This window comes from Strix uralensis, chromosome 2 (assembly GCF_047716275.1).
Source record: "Strix uralensis isolate ZFMK-TIS-50842 chromosome 2, bStrUra1, whole genome shotgun sequence".
NCBI lineage: Eukaryota > Metazoa > Chordata > Aves > Strigiformes > Strigidae > Strix > Strix uralensis.
In genome coordinates, this window is record NC_133973.1 from 61,410,406 (window position 1) to 61,435,046 (window position 24,641).

General features: G+C 41.8%; 1 protein-coding gene across 3 annotated transcripts in view; it reads right to left on the reverse strand.

The window, feature by feature from the left end:
- LOC141939353 (granulocyte-macrophage colony-stimulating factor receptor subunit alpha-like) overlaps positions 1–24,641 on the reverse strand; it is a 41,162-nt gene that overhangs the window by 11,543 nt on the left and 4,978 nt on the right. Inside the window, exons 5-11 of one of the 3 annotated variants that reach the window (XR_012627564.1) lie at positions 23,162–23,301; positions 16,746–16,784; positions 15,645–15,774; positions 15,093–15,189; positions 14,148–14,229; positions 12,256–13,166; positions 9,937–11,316 (exon numbers count right to left, since the gene is read on the reverse strand). Coding sequence is in view for 2 of the 3 variants with exons in the window: in XM_074858929.1 (XP_074715030.1) it covers positions 13,092–13,166; positions 14,148–14,229; positions 15,093–15,189; positions 15,645–15,774; positions 16,746–16,784; positions 23,162–23,301 (563 nt within the window). In the remaining variant the exon portion in view is untranslated. Of the gene's footprint in view, positions 1–9,936; positions 13,167–14,147; positions 14,230–15,092; positions 15,190–15,644; positions 15,775–16,745; positions 16,785–23,161; positions 23,302–24,641 lie in introns of those variants that run through there. The other 2 variants (XM_074858929.1, XM_074858930.1) reach the window with 2 other exon arrangements.

The window sequence follows — 24,641 nt, forward strand, 5'->3', positions numbered from 1 at the left end:
AGTTTATCATTTCCCTTACTGCTTTTGAACTTCCTTAAATTTCCTATTTTGCAGATGTTAATGATTTCACATGAACTGATCACGCAACTAACTCTTCCTTCCTGTTATGTTGTATGAACTAAGCAATAATAGTCACAATATGCAAACTTATTGTATTAAAAAACATAAATACTCAGTAGTCTTAATACATTAATATGCTAATAGAATTATCTCTCCTACAAACAAACACATTTTCATAAATAATATGTTCTGGAAATAACAGCAGTGTTGTATGACTAGTCTATGTTTAAAGTGCTTACAAATGGCCATTTATTTCTATCAGGACCTGACTGGCTATATATGTCATTTATAACCTTTGCACCAGCCCAGGTTCTACTTTGAGGAAGATCAATCTTTAGCATGCTTTTGCAAACAGCCAAGAAAATTCTGTCTTGCATATTTGTAGGCAAAGAAGTGGCAAGGAAAGTATCAGATCCAAATTTCTGAACTTTCTCACTGCAAGATTTTGGGTTGGCTTTGTTTAGTTCATCTGAGGCTACAATATCAATGGGGTTAGGTGCAAAAGTGTCTGAATTTTCAAATTAAAAGAAAATATCCAAAACATTTACTGAATTCAGTAATGTCAAGTTCTCAAAAGACTTTGCAGTCATATAAATATGAGAGTCTAAGGCACAATATTTGCTTTAACTTCCAGCATCTTTAGATATGGCTCTGGGTCATGATGGGCGTTAGCCACTTCCCAGTTTGTTTTACATGATATCTAGCATGCAGATATGTAATCTTCATGTAAAAGATTCTTTTTATTTCTTGTTGTTCTCAAACGCTTATAGCAAGAGTGATTTGAATCACCCCCTACCTTCCATTCCCAACACAGGCACAATAGCAGGAAGGTGAAGAATCCCCCGGGCTTCTTAGTAATTAGTGTGTTAGAGGAAGAACTTTTCTTAACCCTGCTTTCCTTGTACCAAAATTATTATTATTATTTTTTTTTTTTTTTTACCCTGTATGTGGTCAGATCCACCAATAGCAAATTACTTCACAGACATTTCAAATTTTAAATGTCTTGCTTTTCAGTCCACACTGGTCAGTCTTGCCCAGCTTTACTCAGTGATTCTCACCAGAAGGGCAAGTTAAGTGAGTAATACTGAAGGCAGAGTGTGTGTGAGGCAGCGGCTCAGCTACAGAATTTGGTCTCCAGAAGCATATACCTAGCATTGACTCAGTCCTTGCCAGCAGTTTTGGTACCTTGGGAACAGGACTGGCGTGTTTCAAACCTTCTACTCACTAAAGGATTTTATTTGCTTATTTTATACAGCCTAAAGAGAACATAGTACATGTGTCAGTGTGGTTTGAAAGTGCCTGTTCATCAAATATGCTCTACTTGGTTACCACCAGCCACCTCAGTGACCACTACCACTTTGTGTAACTTTTCTATAGCACCATCCTTCTGTGCCACACATATTTCTGATGCAAAGTGTGTGTCTGTGCCTGATTAATTTTGATGAAGGGATTTTCATCCTCTTGTGGTGGCATGTTTGGTCAGGTTCTGGGTAACCTGAGGGTTGTCTTACAGTGTCATCTGACCAGTACATTCAGGCTGCCCAAACAGTGGTTAAATTAGATTTAACTGATCCATTTTAAACTCTAGTTTGGACCAATTCATCAGGGCTCTGTGTGCACCAACTGGTGCAGCCACCCTTCCCTTCTTCTCGAGGTCTGACTGCCTGTGCTACCTTGCTGGGTGATGTGGATAGTCCCTGGTTGGGGAGGGCACAGCCCTGCTGGCCCTAAGGCTGCCTTCAGGTCCTGGACAAACCCGAGACTCTGACTCTCCTGGCGACCAGCTTCCTTCAGGACACATGGAATCTTTTGTGTTTCCCTTCAACAGGACCCACCTTCTCCTGGGAACAGTCATCTCAACAGATTGTGAACTGCCACAGTCTACAGACTGGTGCTTATGGTAAGCCAGCAATTATTTTGGTTTTGTTTCACATGCTGTTCTGTGTTTTATTCTAGTTCAGTATTGGTAACTCTCAGTCCTAGAGTAGTCAGGGGAGACCTCTCCAGTTCTCCCAAGACAGCCCCTTCCAGCACCAGAGCTCTTGGTCCATGGGTGTAGAGTGCTCTGCTGGGATCTCATGCAGGTAGTGTTCCACACTGTTGATGTAGATGTTGATAGTCAATTTGTGAACAGCTTGTCATAAATGAAAGACAGAAAATTCACTCTACATGCCCAGAAAAATCTGTTGTTAATAATGTCTCAGTTTAACATTAACATTTTCAACATTAGGAGGAGATCTGAGAAAAATACAAGACTAACAAAAGCTTCAGCAATGTTACCAACCCTTCATAAGGAAACAGTAGATAGAACAATTGTGTTCATATCCTTCAAGAAGTTGGCAAATGTTATATGAAGCTGTTTTGTAATAGACTAACAAGGACTGCTGTAATGCAGAGATTTGTGAAATGCACAGCACAATTTTTCAAAACTCTATTTTAAAATTATGTTCTATTTTTTTACCATTTCCTTTCAGGCCATGTAAACTTAAGTGAGTAGTGGATGATTTCAGGGTTCCTTCTGGACTATTACTTCAGACTGTCTGGGTCCCTCTGGATGACAGCCCTCATCTTGAGCAAATCAGCTGGTCACCCCTATTTGGTGTCATCTGCAAACATGATGACAAGGCACTTCATCACCTCCTCCAGGTCATTGATAAAAACATTAAACCAGATAGGTCCCAGGATAAACCCCTGTGGTACCCAACTTGATGCACCTTTGGTAAAATCATACTGACCATTCCCAGTGACCTTCTTCTCCTTAACTTGCTTGGAAATGTGCTCCAAGAGGACTCACACCATGAGTTTTCCAGGTTGATAGGACTGTTGTTCTCCGGGTTGAACTTTGGGCCTTTTTTTGAACATGGGTGTAACACCTTTCCTGAATAAGTTGAAGTATGCTATCCCTTTCCAGGGGAAAACAGGAAGCAAATGAGGAGTTTGTTTAGCATCTTATTTAACAAGACTGTAATGTCATCTCCTGAGTGTCTCGATATTGTCTTTGTTATACTTTCCTATTACCTTCCCTGCAGAGAGCAAATGAATAGTTCATAGCTCATGGCTTGGTTTTGGTGGGTTAGAGCCAAACTATGATTCACTCTGGCAATTTTGGCCAAGAGGAAAGATACTGTGAAAGGTTGTGTATACTAGTATAGTCTAGCACAACCTCATTACTCTTTTAGCAAGTGATTGTGAGCATTTTAACTCTGGCCACTGAAGCATACTGAGAGAAATACAAAGATGGTTTGCATGTGTGTTCAGCACGAACTCAGCCTCATTAAGAAATTGGCCTTGTTGTTCTGATCTGCTGCAAAAAGCTTCCCAGGCGAGTCTTTGACCAAAAGGCAATCATTAACTTTGTCAAAGGCAGTAGGTGTGCCAAGAGCTCTTTGCATCCAGCTACACTAGAAGTTGGACAGTGTGGGGGATCACCCCTGGCTGCACTGGTAACTGGAAGGCTCCCTAGTGCTGGAACATGTCCAGGAGCAACTGTTCTCAGCACTGATTTGCAAGTAATGTCCTGAACAACTCCTGGACATAGTCCAGAGGTTAGCTCAGATCAGGGCTAATTTCTAAAGGCAGTTTGCATGTGTCCACTTTATTTAAAGGTTTAATAAATTGTAACTGGGCTCTTACATGGTAGTTGGCCTCAGTGCAAGAGAGTAGTCCTGGGAATATTTAGTCTAATAATCAAATGTCTAGTATCATTGTAAATCTTGTCTAAAAATCAAATAACTATGTTCAAATATCTAGTATGGAAATCTGAGCCTTCGAGTCTCAAAGCGAAAAGCAATTTTACACCAAAGCATAAACCTGATGTGTCAGTGATTCCTCACCCAGTTATGAAATACTTTGTGAGACCCCCAAAATCTGAATCTCAGAGACCAAAACCAGCAGCAAGATATATGAGATATCAAAATTATTGGGGCTACTCAGAGGATTAAGATATTTTTCTTGTGAATGAAAGTGCTCAAAGGCTAATTCTGTTAAGGGAGAAAATCACTGTGCGTTTTCTCTTTGAGTCTTAAGACAAACTTAGAAATCATGGTGAGCTTCTAGCATTACATCCTTTGGTAGGAACAAGTAGATGGTTCACCAACCAACCATCCAATCTGGGGAGTCAGATGAGAAGACTCTTGGTACAACTCTAGATCAAGGCTGAGCTTTGAATTACACTTAACCAAAGATAGAATTCTGTGCTTCCTTGCTGGAGTATGCTTCTTTCCCAAAGAAAGGAGCCCAGAAATCAAACTGTACCAGTAAAATAAAGTTTGTTGCTGTGCTCCTGATCTCTGTCAAGGGTATCAGGAGACACCCCAGGAAGTGAGGGTATTTGTCTCTTGTCTTCTGAGATGACCTCATGGTCTCTGCTGACTACTTATCTCTTACAAGGGCTTACAAGGTCTTACATTGTCTGCCCATTGCTACACTTTACAAGGGATGCAGAAATTAGGTTTTTGCCAAGTACTGATAATACTGTTTTCTGTAGAAATGTTACTTAATGTTCTTTCTTTGCTTGCTATTCTTTTACATGTGGAGACACTATGGCAGTATGTGATAAAGACATGGCTATGCCCACTCCAGTATATACCCACACAGTTAAATCAAACATTTAAATATATTCTTTGGGTACCATTTAAATACAAATAGATCAAATATTAGGATTTTTTTGTCTCTCTAAAGTGAAAAATCTCCTTGATCCTGGCTTAGCAAAGTAAAAGGGTGAGGGAGGCTGTACAAAATAAGAAGGCATTTGTCAAAAGTTGGAGCCCTCACCACAGAAGGAAAGCAGGAAAGTGTGTGAATTCTGACAGGATAAATACAAGAGCAAAATAAGTCAGGTCAAAAACACTTTTAATGGAAAAACCTGTTAAAGGAATAAAACAAATCCAATAAGAAATAATTTCCCAGAGAAGGAATCTTATCAGAAACCACTAAGCAAATAGGTGATTAAGGTATATTAAAGGATTTGTTAAAGGAGGTAAAGTGACAGCAGAAAGTATCAGTAAATATTTGGTACTACAAATAGTGTCAAAGATGTTGTCATGCTGGGTCTTTTCTTTGAAAAGAGTGAGAAGGAAGATCACACTCAAAATGAAGTGCCAAAGGGATTAGAGAAAAAAATCAGCATCGCATCATTAGACCAGGAGAAAAGTCTAAGCTGCCCTGAGATAAGAGGAGGATCCTCACATGGATGGTTACAAATAATTTGGGAAAATAGAAACCAACCAAAGATGACTGTGAGAAAGTTCAGTAACCTGATAACCAGTGAATGACTGAATGATAAATTAGCAGATGAAATGCCAATTTCATGTACAGTGTACAAAAATGTAAAGTTGCACACATGATGAGAAATCCTAACATGCTGAAGTGCTGGATTGGCTGGCTGGACATTTTACTCTGATATGGTATAGCCTTTATGCCCCTGTATATTGCTATTGCTATATGATAAATTCCCAAACACTTTTCTGTCTGGTCTAAAAATGCTTGACTTGAGGGGTTCAAAATACTTTCCAAATACATTTGTTTGCATCATCTGAGCATGACAGAACTCCACGGGTCCTCCACAACAGGCAAGACACCACTAACAGGACAGAATCTCTTCTAAAACCACTTATGCTCATAAATTGCATGCACATGTAGGGATCCAGCAAAATAAGAGTGTAAAGAAACCCTGTGATCTACCATTGGAAAGAGTAACCATTTGTGAGTTAGTAAAAGTGTTAGCAGAACCTGGCACAGTGTTACTAGGAAGAGAGGAGAAAATTAAGAGCTGAAATGATAACAATTTTCTAATGCTTAGAAAGTTTGATTGCAATGGCCAGCTAAATCTAACATTTAGTGGGGAAATCTCTCACGCCTGACACATTTAGGTACTACTGCTCTAAGCAGTGAAAACAGGCCATAGGACTTTTACAGTACTCTACCCAACAACACTAAAGCAGGGCCTTTCCTGCAGAACAGTCTCAGATTTGAAATATGGCAAAGTAAACCTCCCAGGCTTCTGGGAACATGGCTTAACAGAGCCTACATCAAGAACAATACTCCAGAAGATATCCCTATTTACATCTCTTTAGAAATGGTTCCTCTTTGTTTATCACTTATTTGAAAAAGCTGTCCTAGTCCTTTCAAAAGTGGTCCATCCATACAAATTAATTTATGGCAAGGTAAGGTCATGCCAGACACCATGACCAACAACAGAAACAGAAATATTTTTTCTGAAAAGCTTTGATGGAGCTTATATGTTTTACAAGAGTGAACAAAAGTTGGGTATACACTCTCCATAGAAAATGAAAAAGGAAAAAACAGTTGGTGCAAATCTAATGTACCCTTCCTCCAAGGTGAACCATTGCTCTGGGCACAAGAGTCTGTTCTTTCTCAAACTGTAATATAAGTCTATGCTTGTCTCAAAATCTCAACATCAGGTATAGCACTTTCCAGAGATTACATGTGGTTGCTGTATTGTGCAGATATGATACTTCTTCATAAGTCTGACAAGCTTCCAACATTCAGAAGAATCTAGGCCTCCTTAGGCTGCTTTCTCTAACTGTATCTCACCTCATACTGGGAACTGTAAATACCATTGGAAATGTCCGAACACTAAAAAGGATGAAAATTCTCACCAGACTAGACCCTTTCCGTTCCCAGTTCTGTTTAATATTTTTGTCAATGATCTGGACAAGGGGATCGAGTGCACCCTTAGGAAGTGTGCAGACAACATCATATTGGGCAGAAGGGTAGGAAGGTTCTACAGAGGGATCTGGATAGACTGGATCAATGGGCCAAGGCCAATTATATGAGGTTCAATGAGGCTAAATGCTGGGTTACACTTGGGTCACAACAACCCCATGCAATGCTACAGGCCTGGGGAAGAGTGGCTGGAAATCTGCTTGACAGAAAAGGACCTGGGGGTGTTGGTCAAGAGCCGGCTAGATATGACCCAACAATGTGCCTGGGTGACCAAGAAGGCCAATAGCATCCTAGCTTGTATCAGAAATAGTGAAGTCAGCAGGATTAGGGAAGTGATTATCCCCCTGTACTCGGCACTGGTGAGGCCACACCTTGAATACTGTGTTCAGTTTTGGGGCCCTCACTACAAAAAAGATATTGAGGTGCTGGGATGTGTCCAGAGAAGGGCAATGAATATGGTGAAGGGTTTAGAGGGCAAGTAGCATGAGTAGCGGCTGAGGGAACTGGGGTTGTTTAACCTGGAGTAAAGGAGGCTGAGGGGAGACCTCATCGCCCTCTACAACTGCCTAAAAGGAGGTTCTAGTGAGGTGAGTGTTGGTCTCTTCTCCCAAGTAACAAGTGATAGGACGAGAAGAAATACGCTCAAGTTGCACCAGGGGCGGTTTAGATCGAATATCAGGAAAAATGTCTTCACCGAAAGAGTTATCAAGCATTAAACAGGCCGTCCAAGGAAGTGGTTGAGTCACTATCCATGGAAGTATTTAAAAGAACTGTAGATCACAGAATCACAGAATCGTCTAGGTTGGAAAAGACCTTGAAGATCATCTAGTCCAACATTTAGCCTAACATTGACAGTTCTCAACTACACCATATCCCTAAGAGCTATGTCAAACCGATTCTTAAATACCTCCAGGGATGGGAACTCCACCACCTCCCTGAGCAACCCATTCCAACGCCTGACTACCCCTACTTCTGTAAAGAAATGCTTCCTAATATCTAGTCTAAACCTTCCCTGGCACAACTTGAGGCCATTCCCTCTTGTCCTATCGCTTGTTACTTGGTTAAAGAGACTCATCCCCAGCTCTCTGCACCCTCCTTTCAGGTAGTTGTAGAGGGCGATGAGGTCTCCCCTCAGCCTCCTCTTCTCCAGACCAAACAACACCAGTTCCCTCAGCCGCTCCTCGTACAACATGTGCTCCAGACCCTTCACCAGCTTCGTTGCCCTTCTCTGGACACGCTTGAGTCATTCAATGTCCTTTTTGTAGTGAGGGGCCCAAAACTGAACACAGTAATCGAGGTGCGGCCTCACCAGTGCCTAGTACAGGGGTAAGATCACTTCCCTGTCCCTGCTGGCCACGCTATTTCTGATACAAGCCAGGATGTCATTGGCCTTCTTGGCCACCTGGCACACTGCTGGCTCATGTTCAGCCGGCTGTCAATCAACACCCCCAGGTCCCTCTCTGACTGGCAGCTCTCCAGCCACTCCTCCCCAAGCCTGTAGCGCTGCTGGGGGTTGTTGTGACCCAAGTGCAGCACCCGGCATTTGGCCTTATTGAAACTCCTACAGTTGGCCTTAGCCCATCGCTCCAGCCTGTCCAGATCTCTCTGCAGAGCCTCCCTACCCTCAAGCAGATCAACAATCCCACCCAACTTGGTGTCATCTGCAAACTTACTGAGGGTGCACTCGATCCCCTTGTCTAGATCATCAATAAAGGTGTTAAACAGGAGTGGTCCCAAAACCGAGCCCTGGGGGACACCACTCATGACCGGCCACCAACTGGATTTAACTCCGTTCACCACAACTCTTTGGGCCTGGCCATCCAGCCAGTTCTTTACCCAGCAAAGCGTGCGATCATCTAAGCCGCGAGCAGCCAGTTTTGCCAGGAGAATGCTGTGGGAAACAGTGTCAAAGGCCTTACTGAAGTCAAGGTAAACCACATTCACAGCCTTTCCCTCATCCAATGAGCAGGTCGCCCTGTCGTAGAAGGAGATCAGGTTTGTCAAGCAGGACCTGTCTTTCATAAACCCATGCTGACTGGGCCTGATCATCTGGTTGTCCCGCATGTGTTGTATGATGGTACTCTGGATGAGCTGCTCCATCAGCTTCCCGGGCACCGACGTCAAGCTGACAGGCCTGTAATTTCCCGGATCGTCCTTCAGACCCTTCTTATATATGGGTGTCACATTGGCCAATTTCCAATCTGTCAGGACATCCCTGGTCAGCCAGGACTGCTGGTAAATGATGGAAAGCGGCTTGGCGAGCACCCCAGCCAGCTCCTTCAGCACCCTCAGGTGTATCCCGTCCAGTCCCATAGACTTGTGTGTGTCTATGTGATGCAGTAGGTCACTGACTGTCTCCTGGATTGCAGTGGGGTCGTTCTCCCAGTCTCTGTCCTCTGGCTGAGGAGGCTGGATTCTCTCAATACAACTAGTCTGTGGTGCTTAGGTACATGTTTTAGTGGTGAATTTGGCAGTGTTATGTTGGACCCAATGATCTTAAAGGTCGTTTCCAACCTAGATAATTCTATGATTCTAATGATCCACATAATTCACAAATTCCTTGGTCTGCAGTATCGTTGGATCAGAAGGTGAGAAACACTTTCCTACATCTATATAAAATGAACATATTATTGAAATGGGCTACATTCCTTCACAATAAGAAGACCCAAGCACTCCCATTTTGCTACTACACCTCAGTTCTTTCTTATTTGAATAAGAATCACAATTTATGACGTTTTCTGACTGCAAAGGTTAGTATTCTTTTTGGGATTCATGAGAGACAGAGGGCCCTTCCAGTCAGTGAAACAGAAAATGAAGAACTGGCTTTGAAGGATGTTATTCCTTTTCCTACCTCAGAGGGACCACCAAAATACATGAGTTACCTGAGCTCCTCATCTTGTCCAATACTCGGCTTTCCTACACTCCCCCAGGACCTAACCTTAAGGCTATATATTAGGTGGAGAATGCATCAGAAATGAAAAAGAAAAATAACTACTGGTTCAAACTGACAGCTCAGCACTGAAAAGAAACAAGAAGATCCTTCTGAGTCAAGCCCTATTCCCAGGGGGAATTATGCAGTAGTTCTCTAGGCAACTGTACTAGTATGTATGTTGTATGACTCCAGCTTTCCCAGCTGCTTTAAGTGTACAAGTGGATGTCGCAGTAGAGACGGACACGACAAATATCAGATTGTGTGAAATGATCAAAATGGCTGCAAAAGCACCTTTATTGTTCTAACAAGCCTTTTTATAACCTTCTTCAAAGTAGGTGTTCATACAGGATTGGTTTACTTTAGTAACTAACAGTTCATGATTGGGTGATAGTTTCTCATCTTAGCCATCAGGACAGTTCTTCTTATCTTAGTTCTCTAATCTTGTTTCCATGGCACTTCTCAGGACTTTCTGGCCTCTCATGGATACACTGGAATCTCGTCAAGGTTAAATTCTTCTTCAGTTAGACTAGAGGCAGACCCGCTGCCTCCCCCGACAAATGGGTACCATTGTTTCACAACAGGGACTTAGAAATGTTGACCAGGTTTGACAAGAGCCATTTAAAGAAATATGTAGAGAAATATTTAGGTTGGAATGTACATCTGAAGGTCATTGAGTCCAACCTCCCACTTAAAGAAGAGCTAACTTCAGTGTCAGATCCAGTTGCTTGTCCAGTTGTGTTTTGAATATATACAAGGATGGAGATTTCACAGACTCTCCAGACACTTGCTCTAGAGACCATCCAACCACTCTCACATGTAAATCACTCTTTTTCCTTATATCAGACTGGACTTTCTCTTGCTGCAACTTGTGACTGTTCCCTCTCCTCTTCATGCTGTGCAAGTCCCATACAGGTCTGTTTTGTCTTCTCTACAAGCAGTGGAAGACAGAAGTAGATCCCCTTAGCTTCTATTCTCCAGGCTGAAGAATCCCAGTTCTCACAGACTCCCATAATCATCTTGGTGCCCTGCTGCTGAACTTACCCAGTTTGTCAATGTCTTTCTTGTACTAAGAGGTTGAAATCTGGACATGGAACTACATGTGCAGAGTCATGAGGGCTGAGTAGAGGGAATAATCACTGCCCTTGACATGCTGGGTCCAATCGTCCCAGTATAGCTTAGTATGTAGATAGTTTTCATTAACATAAGGAAGCACTTACTGATTTGTGTTCAGTTTGTTGCCCACCAGGACCTCAGAGCCTTTTCTGCAGACTTGTCAGTCAGTCATTCTTTAGGATACATGCAGTTAGTTTTTCCCAGATATTTGGCTTTGCATTTTCTTCAGGAGGTTCCGATCAATCCATTACTTCAGTCTGTCAAGAGCCCTCTGAAAAGCAGGCCTGCCCTCCAGTATATCAGGCAGTGTCCTCAGTTTGCTGTCATATGCAGTCTTGCTAAGGCTGCATTTCATCCCATTGTCCAAGTTACTTTAGTACTAAATACTATGAGTCTCAGCACTGATCCTTGAGGATGGTCATGACCAGTCACTGCATTTAACAACAGCCTGGGCTGTTTTCACAGTACCTTGTCCTAACCCTATGGTTCTGCAAAATTTATGTTCAGATCAATAGTAAAGCCCTCTATTTGAACAAAAGAACAAAGAAATTAGCTGTGTCATGCACTCAGTATTTTAAAATACTAAATTAAAGTAGTAAAAAGGCAAGTGAGCAATAAGAACATAAGAAGAGTGAGAACATACTTACAAAAGTGGGCTGATATCAAGTTAATGGTGGCTGATGTCTTAACTTGTAACACACTTAAGCACTAGGATTAGTTAGGGTTTTAGACATACTCCTGTCCTTTGAGATTCCTGTTGATTACAGGCCACCACTCAATGGGTCAGCCCAATTTTAATCCCATTCTCAATTTTCTAGTTGCCCATGCGTACTTGAAAAGGTTTGAGGAAACTTCAAGTATGAATAGGCCTGTTCTTGACAGTAGAACAATGGCATTCAGGCACCATAAATTTTTTAAAACATTTTTTGTTCATCTCAATAAATTCATTCTTATTCTTTTTAATATGAGACAGAAACATTATTTTTCCTTAAATAAATTAAAATGTAACTAAAACTTCTTGACTGAAATATTTCAATCATATTCACAAAATAGAAGATATCCAATAAGAACAAGTTACCCAAACAGTTAGAGTTAGCCAAAATGTGCTGGGTTTGTGGGGTTTTTGTAGTGCGGCAGAGGGCTACAGCAGAGGCCCCCTGTAAGAAGCTTCTTGAAAGCTCTTCTGGCTTCAAGTTTGACCCTCTTTTGCACCAAGGCCAAGCCAATTAGCCATGGTGGCTGCACCTCTGTGATAACATATTTAAGGAGAACCTGAGAGGGGGTGGAGACTTTGAGGACAAGTTATAAGAAGGGCACCTGTGTGAACACTGAGGTCAGTGGAAGGAAGGAGGAGGAAGGGGGTGAGGTGCGTTGAAGTAGAGAGCCCCCCTGTATCCCGTGATGAGATGGCAGGGCTGCTCTTCCTGCCACCCATGGAGGTCACCAGAGGAACAGAGATTTACCTGCGGCCCATGTAGGAACCCATGCTGGAGCAGGTGGCTGCACTAGGCTGGGAGTCTGTAGGAAGAAGCCCCTGCTGTTGTAGAGCAGTGCTGGGAAGACTGCAACATGTGGAGGTGACACATGCCGGAGCATCTTGAGAAGAATGCATCCCATGGGAAGGACTCATGGAGGAGAGAGATTGTGGAGGACTGTCTCCCGTGAGAGGGATGGCACATGGAGCAAGGGGAGAATGCAGAGGAATGCTTCCCCCTCACCTTTGAGGAAGAAGTGGTGGACTGACTGCACTCCCCATCCCCTGCCCCTGTACCGCTGGGGGAGGGAGATAGAAATATTGAGAAAAAAAGCTGGGCCGGGGAAGAAAGGAGGGGTGGAGGGAGGTATTTTAAGATATGGCAACTCTCACTGTCCCATTCTGTCTGTTAAGAGTTGGTTTTGTTAGTGTGTGAATTAAAGTGATGTTTTTTTCTTCCCCTAAGAAGTCTGTCTTTTACCTGTGACAGTTAAATGGGTGAGAGACCCCTCCTTGTCCTTATCTTGATTCCTGAGCTTTTTGATTAATTTTTCTCCTTCCCAGTGCAGGGGGGAAGGAGTGAGTGAACAGCTTCATGACACTCAGTTGCCCTTTGGGTTCAAACCACAACACAAAATTAAAAACAAATACAATGGCATTTAAAAAAATTACATGTGAGGTATCATTCTCTTTTGGCTGCATTACTGTTTTTGACAAGAAAAGGACGAAAGTGAAGAAAGGCTATATATTATTCCAAACTTTCCACAGCAATACACAGTTGCCTGGGCTAAGAAATGCACTTTCAATTTCCTCATTTTTTCTTAGTTATTTCTCTACATCAACAACTAATATTATCTCTTCATTTTCAGATGTTACTGACTGAATTTTGCTCTCCATCAGCTGAAAGGAAAATAAAAACTTCCATTAGTTTTATACATAAAGTTAGGCTAGCCTCTACTTATGCACAATTCTGAGAGCATTTTGACTTTTGTTGCATATTTTATAGAAATATTTTACTTCTTTGTTTCTTAGCTGATAAGCTTTCCTTAGCTGGACATAACAGTGAAATTTCAGCAACTTTGTAATGTTGACACATAATTTTTGACTGGCCTGGAAGTGGACAGGGAGAACGTGTGCTTTTCCCCAGTGCACCATGCAGATTACCACAAATTATCTCAAACAAATGCAGAAGGATTAACCTCACTGAGGTGTGAAAGCAGATAAGTACATGTAACTTGCTAGTGAACTTCATATTGAAGCTGGCCTAGTGGATGAGTAGGAGGGAACTGTACCTGGAGAGACCCAATGTGAGAGCTGGTGACCTGGTGGGGAGACCCAGGGACCAGACACAGAGATCAGATGTGAGGAGCTTGTGAATTTATGCTTGTTGTGAATGAAGAGAGTGAGGGTGTCTGCCTGTCTCACTGGCAAACTTCAGCCCTGCTCTGCTGGAGAGGAGCAGGAGGACTGAGATGTCTGCAACCTTATTTATGTGACTGCTGTTGGTGTTGACATCGTTCTCGTAAAGGCAGCTGTGCTGGCCTTTGTGGCTGGCTGCATTAGTGTCCTCTATGTGTGTCATGCTACATGTGTGTGCCTTGTGTTAGGAAAATGCACAGCCCTTACCGCTGACATTGGACCTACCAATGGGAGCATCAGCCCCTGCACCTGTGAGACTGGAACAGGAAAAAATCCCTGATTCTGGAAGACCACTGCATTTGACTTCACTTAATAAACTTGTCTGCTGATTTTTTCTTGTAATTTCTCAAAATATGGCAAAGAATTCTTCTCTGTGTAAAGTTCCTTATCATTTAAAAAATACCTGCAGTAGAGTCTTGTATGTATTTCACACATTTAATATAAAATAGAAAGACAACATACCTCTGGATTTGTATCAGGCAGTCCACAAAATGAGCTTTTTGGCTCTGGGATTTGTGAAAATGCAGCTTTCCAACAGGCAGCCCTGAAGATCAAAAGGGATGGTATAGAAAAGAAAAATTAAGTAACCATCATGTGTCAAAACCATTGTACCTCAAAACAGCTCTCATCTTGCTCTTCCAATATAGAAGAGAAATGAAAAATATACATCATATCAGCACAGAATGTATACATACTAGGAAAACACTAAGAATTGGAATGTTAATAGTTTCATTTTTGGTTAAGGATTCACTAGTAATTATTTTGTTTGAAAGGAAAAGGAATTTGTCCTGCTCTTTAAGTCACTACAACCAATGAAAAGTGGGTGTAAAAATTTTAGCAAGTTGGAAGAACAGCATCTTCTCTGAATGACTGTGTATTTCTATACAAAATGCATGATATGGCAGAATAACCTTTTTCTTTCTGTTTCACTTGCGTGGTTTAGTTTGAGAAGCAAGATGCTTAGCTTATGTTCTTTCAGATACATTCAGTGTGCTTAGGACAATTCTAGTGAACACTGCAAAATCTTTACTGCTAAGTACAATCAGCCTGTGGGTTTTCAATAAAGTCACCTGTTCAAGAAATCAGAAAGCCTATTGTGTGGACAGTCTACATTGCAAATATTCAGAGCAGCTGTACTGTTAACATAAATAATTGCAAATAATTGCTCTCCTTGCCATGTTGACAGAAGAGGCCCTGGAAAAAGATGCGTGGATCAGCCGGGGAGGGACTTTGGGCATCACCATTATAGTACTTGCCTCAGGATCACTCATTTGGATTGATTTGTACTATGGTGTGAGTGAAAAAAATTTATCTATACTACAGGGACACCCCTACCTTATTTATTTCAGAACTTCAGATGTTTCACACACCCACACAAAATAGAATAAATGCATAAATTAAGTTTACCTTTGGCAGAACAAAATTGTGATGATTGCCACTAAGAGTGTCGCAACTGCTATCACAAGTAAAATCCATACTGAAGAAGAAATAATCTCTTCATTTCCTGAAAGAGAAACAGTGATAAAGTATTATTGTTATTAAAGAGGAATAGAGGCACAGCTGTGTCAGACATCTACTGTGGTGACTAACTGGTGAATGTCAGTCTGAAAAGTTTCGCTTGTTATAAAAATATTCTCTTTAATTTAGCACTTCAACAGTAATGTCTGCTGGGAGGGATTAGCATTGAGCCTGTTCATCGCCTGCAGTAAGCAGGGATGCACTTCAGCTGCAAATGTATAAATTTTTATATTTATTTCCAATGTTAGATGGATTTATTTCCAATGTTAGACTGTTAAGAGATTTATTAAGTCTCTTCCTCCTCTTCTTCTCTGTAGTGTGGAGTGAAACAAAATGTTTGTCAATTCTTTATACATCTGTGTGTCTGTAGGTGCGCAGCAGTGTGAAGCAGACAGGCCATCACTGAGGGGAGAGTAGTTCAAGGCATGGAGTTGTTCTTACCAAACTCAACGGTTGCGCTCCACTCCCCCCAAGCTGAGCTCACGAGACAGGCACTGCCAGCTGATCTCATTTTCAAGAGGTACTTCTTTCTTGTATTGGATCTTTGAAATGTATGACTATTTCCCCCTTCCTAAAACCAAAGTAAAACGGAGTTGTTTTTCTTTGTTTCATGTCTAGGTGTTGATAATATGTAATTGCCATTTACCAGTGAAACTTTTATGAGGCTATGAGAGGATTGCTTGTTAAAGCAGACTGTTGTTCCAGAGCAAAAAATAAATGTATTCATGTTTGTTATGTATATAATATGTATGCATACGTGTATCTCAAAAATAACCTGTCACTCAGTAAACTTTTTAAGTTTAGAAGTTTTTAATCTTTTACGCTATATCCTGTAATTTCTCATGATATAGTCTGATTTACTGATAATTTCCCTCAGCACATTGACAGAGGCAGAAATTCCTGCTAGAATTGAGTGATTTGAGGAGTTAAGTGTCTGCGTGCACCTCACCTTCCCCAGTCTTTGCACTATGACTTTTCAGGAAAAGCTTAACTTTCCAGTCAAACCTGTAAAATAAGTAGAAGATGCTATACTTAGTGTTACTAGAATTTACTGAAACATGTTTGCTCTTGGAGACTTTCAGGGTAGAGGTGGGATGTGCAAGCTGCACTGACCAGAAAGAGGTGCAGCATACCCTGGAAGACAGCCTTCATCCCAGAGGATTTTTGTGGTCTTCATTTGTCACAAACAAAATTAAATTCCTGAGAGGTGTTTTCTCTGTGTCCCTTTTCTCTGCTGTCACTGATGTATAACTTCAAATTCTGTTCCAAATATTTGAAGGGGAGAGGCCAGTATAACGTAAAATGTAAGGTTTTTCAAAATATTTACAGAATAGTAATAAAGTTCTGCCCTTGGATGTATAATAAATGACATGTCATGATGACTTAACAGTTTGACACATTCAAGAAATTTATAAATAAGGATCCTATAAAGCAGAGGACATTGAACACATACTGATTTAAAGGCATTTGCATACTATTTACTTTTCACAAATGACTATGAAACCAACATGCATTGCTGATTAATAGAAAAAGCAGACTTACTTGTATAGAAGTATATTTGGTTTTTCCCTCAGGATTACCCTGTAAATTGAGAAAAAAACTTTATTTTTATGATTGCTTGGTTTGTGTTTATATAATAAGTAATTTTTATCTATCCCTTTTTCTGCATTACTCATCTATTTGTCAGTTTGGTCAGAAGAACTAATAATTTATCTAACATTTAGTATCTAATATATAATTAATCTACAATGCCAAGTTTATATGGTAACTAATTCTTCTATGGAAAAGTATTTGTTTTCCTTACCACCAGATCTGAGAAATAAATTTTATTTCAGATTTGTAATTAAACTGAAACACAAGCAAACCAGACCTGAATGAAACTGTAACTTTATTCTTACATACACCAGGGGTAAAAAAAAAAAAAAAAAAAAAAAAAAAAAATATCTGTGAAAGAAACTTTCTAGTTTATATCTAGTGTTTATATTTTACAATAAATGTCACTATATTTTAATATAAATACTATTTAAATATTTTATTTTCCCTCAGATGTAAATATTCAGGACTGACACAGTTTCACAGATATTTTAGGCTGCCCTCCAACTACATTTTTGATAGATAGAATAAAATTCACTCATCTCTTCTGAATAACCATATGTACTACCACGTAATGTACTGACCACACACAGCTCATAACTGCCAACTGTATTATCTCCATTAGCCTGCCAGTTATGTATTTTTAAAATTATTTTACATGCTGTATTACTATATTTTAAAACAAAATTAAATTAATCCAAACTTGTTTTATCAAATAACTGCATGCATGCTCACGTGGCACCTGAACATGAGTTTGCAAGGCATGCTGCTGTCCAGGACAGCTTCTAGAATCTGTAACCAAGCTAGCTTAAGCACAGGGATAAAGCTAGGAGAAAGTGCAACAATATAGTCTCCCTTTTTTTGTTTTTATGCTAAAATAATATATGAGAAATTAAAAGAATGAAGTCATGGAACACTTCAGAAAGTGAAGTTTCAGAAGGACAGCTGGCCTTTTTCAAATTTTGGAAGAAGAGATGTATTAAAGGGCCCTGTGTTTAAAAAAATGAAGGAGAAAATCTGTATGATAGTTAAAAGATACTCCCTCTTGCAGGGGATGGCGGCCTGACCTGACCTGATGGAGGTCTGTTGCTTGTCAGGGGCTGGGATCCAGGGTACTGCAAAAGGACTGCCAGACTCATCTGGCCATTGAATTATTACATCTTCCTGCTCTTCTGTGTGGGCACCAATGATATGGCCAGCATAACCTGGATGGTTACAAGGGTGATTGCAGAACACTGGAGACAGATGGTGTGTCCTCAGTCCTTCCAGTGAAAGGGAAAGGCTTGAACAGAATTGCACTCATTCAGCAGGTCAACACCTGTCTGAGTCTCTGGTGTCACAGGCAGGGCTTTGGTTCTTATGAACTTGGGACCCTTTTTGAGAAATTGGGGCTCCTGAGCAGGCACGGGATGCATCTCAGCAAGTAGGGTGAGAGTGTCCTTGTAAACAGGCTTGCTAACCTAGTCCTTGTACTCTGTGTGAAGGAGTGCCTGTGTATTCCTCTATAGCTCTGTCTTGGGACAAATAATGAACCAGTAAGAGAGTTTGTGAGTAGGCATCAGAGGACAGACCATCACAGGTGACAATGTAGTAGGTGTTTGTTCCAGATCTCCAGATCAAGAAAAGGAAGCAGATAAGACCCTCTTCAGGCAGTCTGAGAAAGCCTCACAGCCACAGACCTTGGTACTCCATGGAGGGGAAAGCTGTTGGTTGATCTACAAGAACAGCCTCCTCAGAGCACAAGAATGATCCATTCCAGTGTGCAGAAAATCAAGCAAGTGTGGCAGGTGAGCACGGCACGACATGAACCTTGAGTCTGAGCTCAGAGACAAAAAGGAAGTATGCAGAATGTAGAATAAGGGATTTGGGAGGAATACAAAGACATCATCTGTGTGTGTGCAGGAAGGGAGTCAGAAATGCCAAAGCTCAGCTGGAGTTGTGACTAGTGAGGGAGGTGAACACAAGAAAGGTTTTCATGAGTGCATTGGCAGCAAAAGGGAAGTTAAGGAGAATGCAGGCCTGGTGCTCACTGAGTTGAAGGAGCCTAGTGACAGGGGACATAGGAAGGTCTGAGGTATTTGGTGTGTTTTTAGTTCAGTTTTCACTGGTAAGGCTTGACTTCAGATTTCCCAGATAATCTGATCTGTAAAACCTTATCTTAAAACATTGCTGAAAGAGAAACCAAGTCATTTTATTGGTGTCAGACATGAAAAAATGTGATTGAAATTATGTTACTCATAGTGTTATTCTTTTTCTGTTTACTCACAATGCAAGTAATTTTTAATGGTGAAAATAAAGTTTAAAGGCTGACTGTAATGCAATATATGTTGATCATAGTGTATTAGTAATAAAATGCAAGTTTATACCTGGCAGTAGTAAAGCAATAAATTTGCAACACAGTAATTGCCGAACTTTGACATAATTGGTAGCATGAAAGTTCCTAATGATTATTAAAAAAATGTTAGGCACTTCAGACTACATGTGAATTGAATATTCTTTATAAACTGAATATTAGGCATATTAAAAGACATTAAGAAGTATATATTGCTTTACTGCAGTGAAGTTTTATTCCAGTGTCACACAGAGTTTTCTATAAGCTTTCTTTCCTGCAATGGCTAAGGGATTTGGAGAATTAATGCAGTTTTCACAGAATCACAGAATTGTCTAGGTTAGAAAAGACCTTGAAGATCATCCAGTCCAACCATCAACCCAACATTAACAGTTCCCAACTACACCATATCCCTAAGAGCTATGTCAGCCCTACTCTTAAACACCTCCAGGGATGGGGACTCCACCACCTCCCTGGGCAGCCCATTCCAACGCCTAACAACCCATTCTATAAAGAAATGCTTCCTAATATCTAGTCTAAACCTTCCCTGGTGCAACTGGAGGCCATTCCCTCTTGTCCTATCGCTTGTTACTTGGTTAAAGAGACTCATCCCCAGCTCTCTGCAACCTCCTTTCAGGTAGTTGTAGAGGGCGATGAGGTCTCCCCTCAGCCTCCTCTTCTCCAGACTAAACAACCCCAGTTCCCTCAGCCGCTCCTCGTACGACATGTGCTCCAGGCCCTTCACCAGCTTCGTTGCCCTTCTCTGGACAAGCTCGAGTCATTCAATGTCCTTTTTGTAGTGAGGGGCCCAAAACTGAACACAGTAATCGAGGTGCAGCCTCACCAGTGCCGAGTACAGGGGTAAGATCACTTCCCTGTCCCTGCTGGCCACGCTATTTCTGATACAAGCCAGGATACCATTGGCCTTCTTGGCCACCTGGGCACACTGCTGGCTCATGTTCAGCCGGCTGTCAATCAACACCCCCAGGTCCCTCTCTGACTGGCAGCTCTCCAGCCACTCCTCCCCAAGCCTGTAGCGCTGCTGGGGGTTGTTGTGACCCAAGTGCAGCACCCGGCATTTGGCCTTACTGAAGCTCATACAGTTGGCCTTAGCCCATTGCTCCAGCCTGTCCAGATCTCTCTGCAGAGCCTCCCTACCCTCAAGCAGATCAACACTCCCACCCAACTTGGTGTCATCTGCAAACTTACTGAGGGTGCACTCGATCCCCTTGTCTAGATCATCAATAAAGGTGTTAAACAGGAGTGGTCCCAAAACCGAGCCCTGGGGGACACCACTCATGACCGGCCACCAACTGGATTTAACTCCGTTCACCACAACTCTTTGGGCCCGGCCATCCAGCCAGTTTTTTACCCAGCAAAGCGTGCAATCATCCAAGCCTCGAGCAACCAGTTTTGCCAGGAGAATGCTGTGGGAAACGGTGTCAAAGGCCTTACTGAGGTCAAGGTAGACAACATCCACAGCCTTTCCCTCATCCAATGAGCAGGTCGCCCTGTCGTAGGAGATCAGGTTTGTCAAGCAGGACCTGTCTTTCATAAACCCATGCTGACTGGGCCTGATCATCTGGTTGTCCCGCATGTGTTGTATGATGGTACTCTGGATGAGCTGCTCCATCAGCTTCCCGGGTACCGAAGTCAAGCTGACAGGCCTGTAATTTCCCCGATCATCCTTCTGACCCTTCTTATATATGGGTGTCACATTGGCCAATTTCCAATCTGTCAGGACATCCCTGGTCAGCCAGGACTGCTCGTAAATGCTGGAAAGCGGCTTGGCGAGCACCCCAGCCAGCTCCTTCAGCACCCTCGGGTGCATCGCATCCAGTCCCATAGACTTGTGTGTGTCTATGTGGTGCAGTAGGTCACTGACTGTCTCCTTCTGGAATGCAGTGGGGTCATTCTTCCAGTCTCTGTCTTCTGGCTGAGGAGGCTGGATTCTCTCAATACAACTAGTCTTGCTACTAAAGACTGAGGCAGATAAGGCATTAAGCACCTCAGCCTTTTCCTTATCACTTGTTACCATGTTTCCTCCTGCGTCTAGCAGGGGATGGAGGCTCTCTCTGGTCTTTCTTTTGCTGCTGACATACTTATAGGCACATTTCTTGTTATCCTTGATTGCTGAAGCCAGATTAATTTCCAGCTGGGCTTTAGACCTCCTGATTTCCTCCCTGCATAGCCTCACAGCCTCTTTGTAATCATTGTGAGTCACTATCCCCTTCTTCCAAAAGCTGTAAACTCTCCTTTTCTCCCTGAGTTGCAGCCAAAGCTCCCTGTTTAGCCAGGGTGGTCTTCTCTGTCACCAGCTTCTCTTACAGCACCTGGGGACCGCCTGCTCCTGTGCTGTTAAGACTTCCTTCTTGAAGAGTGCTCAGCCTTCCTGGACCCTGTACCCTTCAGGATTGTCTCCCAAGGTATCCTTTCAAGCAGGTGTCCAAACAAGATAAAGTCAGCCCTTTGGAAGCCCAGTATGTCAGTTCTGCTTCCCCCTCTCCTGGTCTCTCTAAGAATAGCGAACTCTATTATTTCATGATTGGTGTGCCCTAGGCGGCCTCCAGCCGCCACATCATCCACCAGTCCTTCTCTGTTCACAAAGAGGAGATCCAGCAGGGCACCTTCTCTGGTCGGTTCACTCACCAGCTGCGTCAGGAAGTTGTCTTCCACACATTCCAGGAATCTCTGGGACTGGTCCCACTCTGCTGTGTTGTATTTCCAGCAGATGTCTGGGAAATTAAAGTCTCCCACAAGAACAAGGGCAAGCGATCGTGAGATTTCTCCTAAATGCCTGTACCATATTTCATCCACCTCTCTGTCCTGGGTGGGTGGCCTATAGTAGACTCTTACTACAACATCTGCCCTGTTGGCCTTCACCCTGATTCTAACGCAAAGACACTCCACCCTGTCTTCACTACACTTGTGCTCAAAGCAATCATAACAGTCCCTAACATACAGCACCACCCCACCACCTCTCCTTCCTTGTCTATCTCTCCTAAAGAGCTTGTAGCCATCAATTGGCACACTCCAGTCATGGGAGACATCCCACCATGTTTCTGTTAAGCCACTACATCATAATTTTCCTGTTTCATCATGTCTTCAAGCTCCTCTTTTAACAGTTAGTTGAGCTTGCAAGAAAACTCACCTATGAAATAGCAGGCCCGAACCAGGCTAAGAAGGTCCAAATAGCAGAAATCCAGGTAATGCCTTCAATCAGCCACTAAGTGTCCAAATCTGGTTGTAGTAAAGGCAGGTTTTTCCTTTATAGTCACTATCTGCCACCCTGTGGTCATTTGACGCAATTCTGCCACAGTTACACTATAGGTTTACTAACACAGCAATCTCATTCCTTTCCTATTGCTATAAAAAGACTTATAAAGCCAAGGATCTCAATTTCCCTTTCAATAGCTTAAATCTCTCCCTGTGCGTATTCACACTGCCTTTCTGCTTTCTCTCACATATATTTTCCTTTTATTTAACATTATACAGCTTCAACTTTGGGACCAACGGGTGTGTTGCTTATATATGATATCTGGATAAGCTATTTATATTTTGTTTATAGAGAAATTTCATTCACCTCCATCAGCTCATACTTGTTAAGTGGATGCCTATTTCTCTATTCAGTATTTACAGCCCAGCTCTGCCCTTTCATGTAGATGCAGTCACCACTGGAAGGACTCCAATCCACAACAGCTCCAACAGGTTTTGGTGAAAGAAGTGACATTTCTGAGTTTTGTCACAGCTGTGATATGTTCAAGTCTTGATTAACCATGCTTCTCCCCTTAGTTCCACAAAGTCACAGTCTTCCAGTGTATCTCCAACAATATCTCGCTCAGGGGAACGGGGATAAAAAAAATGAGGCAGTATGGCGTAACAGGGTGCCTGAAAGGCACAACTACAAAGGAATATGGTGCTATGTATGAGGAAGGCTACACCATGTAAGGGAGACTGATTTTCTGTTCACCCATGTGTATTGGTAAATGCAAACATATATATTGATGTTAAATGTAGGTGAAGAAATTCCTCTTACCTTATACTTTATGTTGATTTCATATTTAAAACACTTGTCTTTGTTAGAATGACTTATTTGGGGTCGTTGCCATTGAATTGTGCAATCATTTTTCATTTCATCACAGTTGACTGTGATATTTGATGGAGGCATGAGCTTTTCTGAAATGATATAACCAAGAATTCAAATAATTACAATCACTTCATCTCTTTTTGCTTTGATAAAAGAGAGCGAAATTGCAAGTAACACCTCTGTGAAGAAAGATACTTACTTTTATGTAGTTTTCTTAGCAACCTTGTTAGAAATAATTGAAAGACCAAAGTTCTTTAAGACCAAAGATCTTTAAATTCTCTCCCCAGGATCAGAAAAACAGGGACTAAACCAGGGAACAACTTATGAGCATACAAAGATACAAGCCCCCTCATTTACTTTTCTAGATGAATAAGGTAGAGTCCCGTCTTCCTTTTATAAGGATATTTTTCACTGTGGAAGAACAAGCTGATTCTAACCCTAATGTAAGAAATCCAAAGGTAATTTCTTTCTTCAAGCCTCCTCACACAATGTTTCTATGACATGAAGGTGTTGCTTGGTGTTGTGAACTATGTAGTTTATTTCCCCTTTCCAATAAATTAGCCATACAAATTTAAGAAAGGCATTTCACTTTTAAGAATCTAGCCAACTTCATCACGCATACCCCCTAATTTCACAGATGTGAGCAAAAATATGAGGGCCTTTATATTTTGATCATCGCCAAGGACTTGATTATTGTAACAGCAAAAGATAGTCACTCATAACAGAAAGGGTATTAAAAGACTGATAGAGGAAAGCTTATTTTTAGCTAGACTACTCATTTACATCAATCCTTAGAACAGACCTGGCCTATTTGTGATGAGCTATTTGGTCAAAGAAAAGTCTTGTGTCATCTGTCATGAGTGGTATTACAGCTCAATTCCTTCTTCAAGGAACGAAGCCTTCTTTGTCCATTTTTTTGAGACAATACCAAAACCAGTGGGACTTTTTGCCAAAAAGGCTTTGCCATAGTAAAAGTAATTACACAGGATTCTTCCAAGTAGACCACCACATGTGAAAGAGCGTATGAAAACCTGGGGTATTTTGTACACATACTAATTTCTTTAATTGAGGGTATGGTGTTGACATATGCCATCCCCACTGGCAATGAGAAGCAGAAATCAGTGCTTGGATAAACTTCTGAGTCTCCTCTGTTGAAAGGTCTTTGGCCAGCAGTGAAAGGACAGCAGGGGGGAGTACAATCTCATAAGTCCTGTGGACCTTGATGGAGAAAAACCTAAAAACAGTAAGGGTAGATTGCCAAAGAATCTGAGGCAGGCTGCAGCTGTGGAGCTTTCTTGCTTAATTTCCCTCATTGTTTTTTTCCTTCGGAATAGATTTTCTTGAAGATGCCAGTCTCTTACTGTCAACTTTAGGTGAGGCAGGGTACTTGATTCCTTCTCATGGATAAGTACTCTACTACCCTTATGAA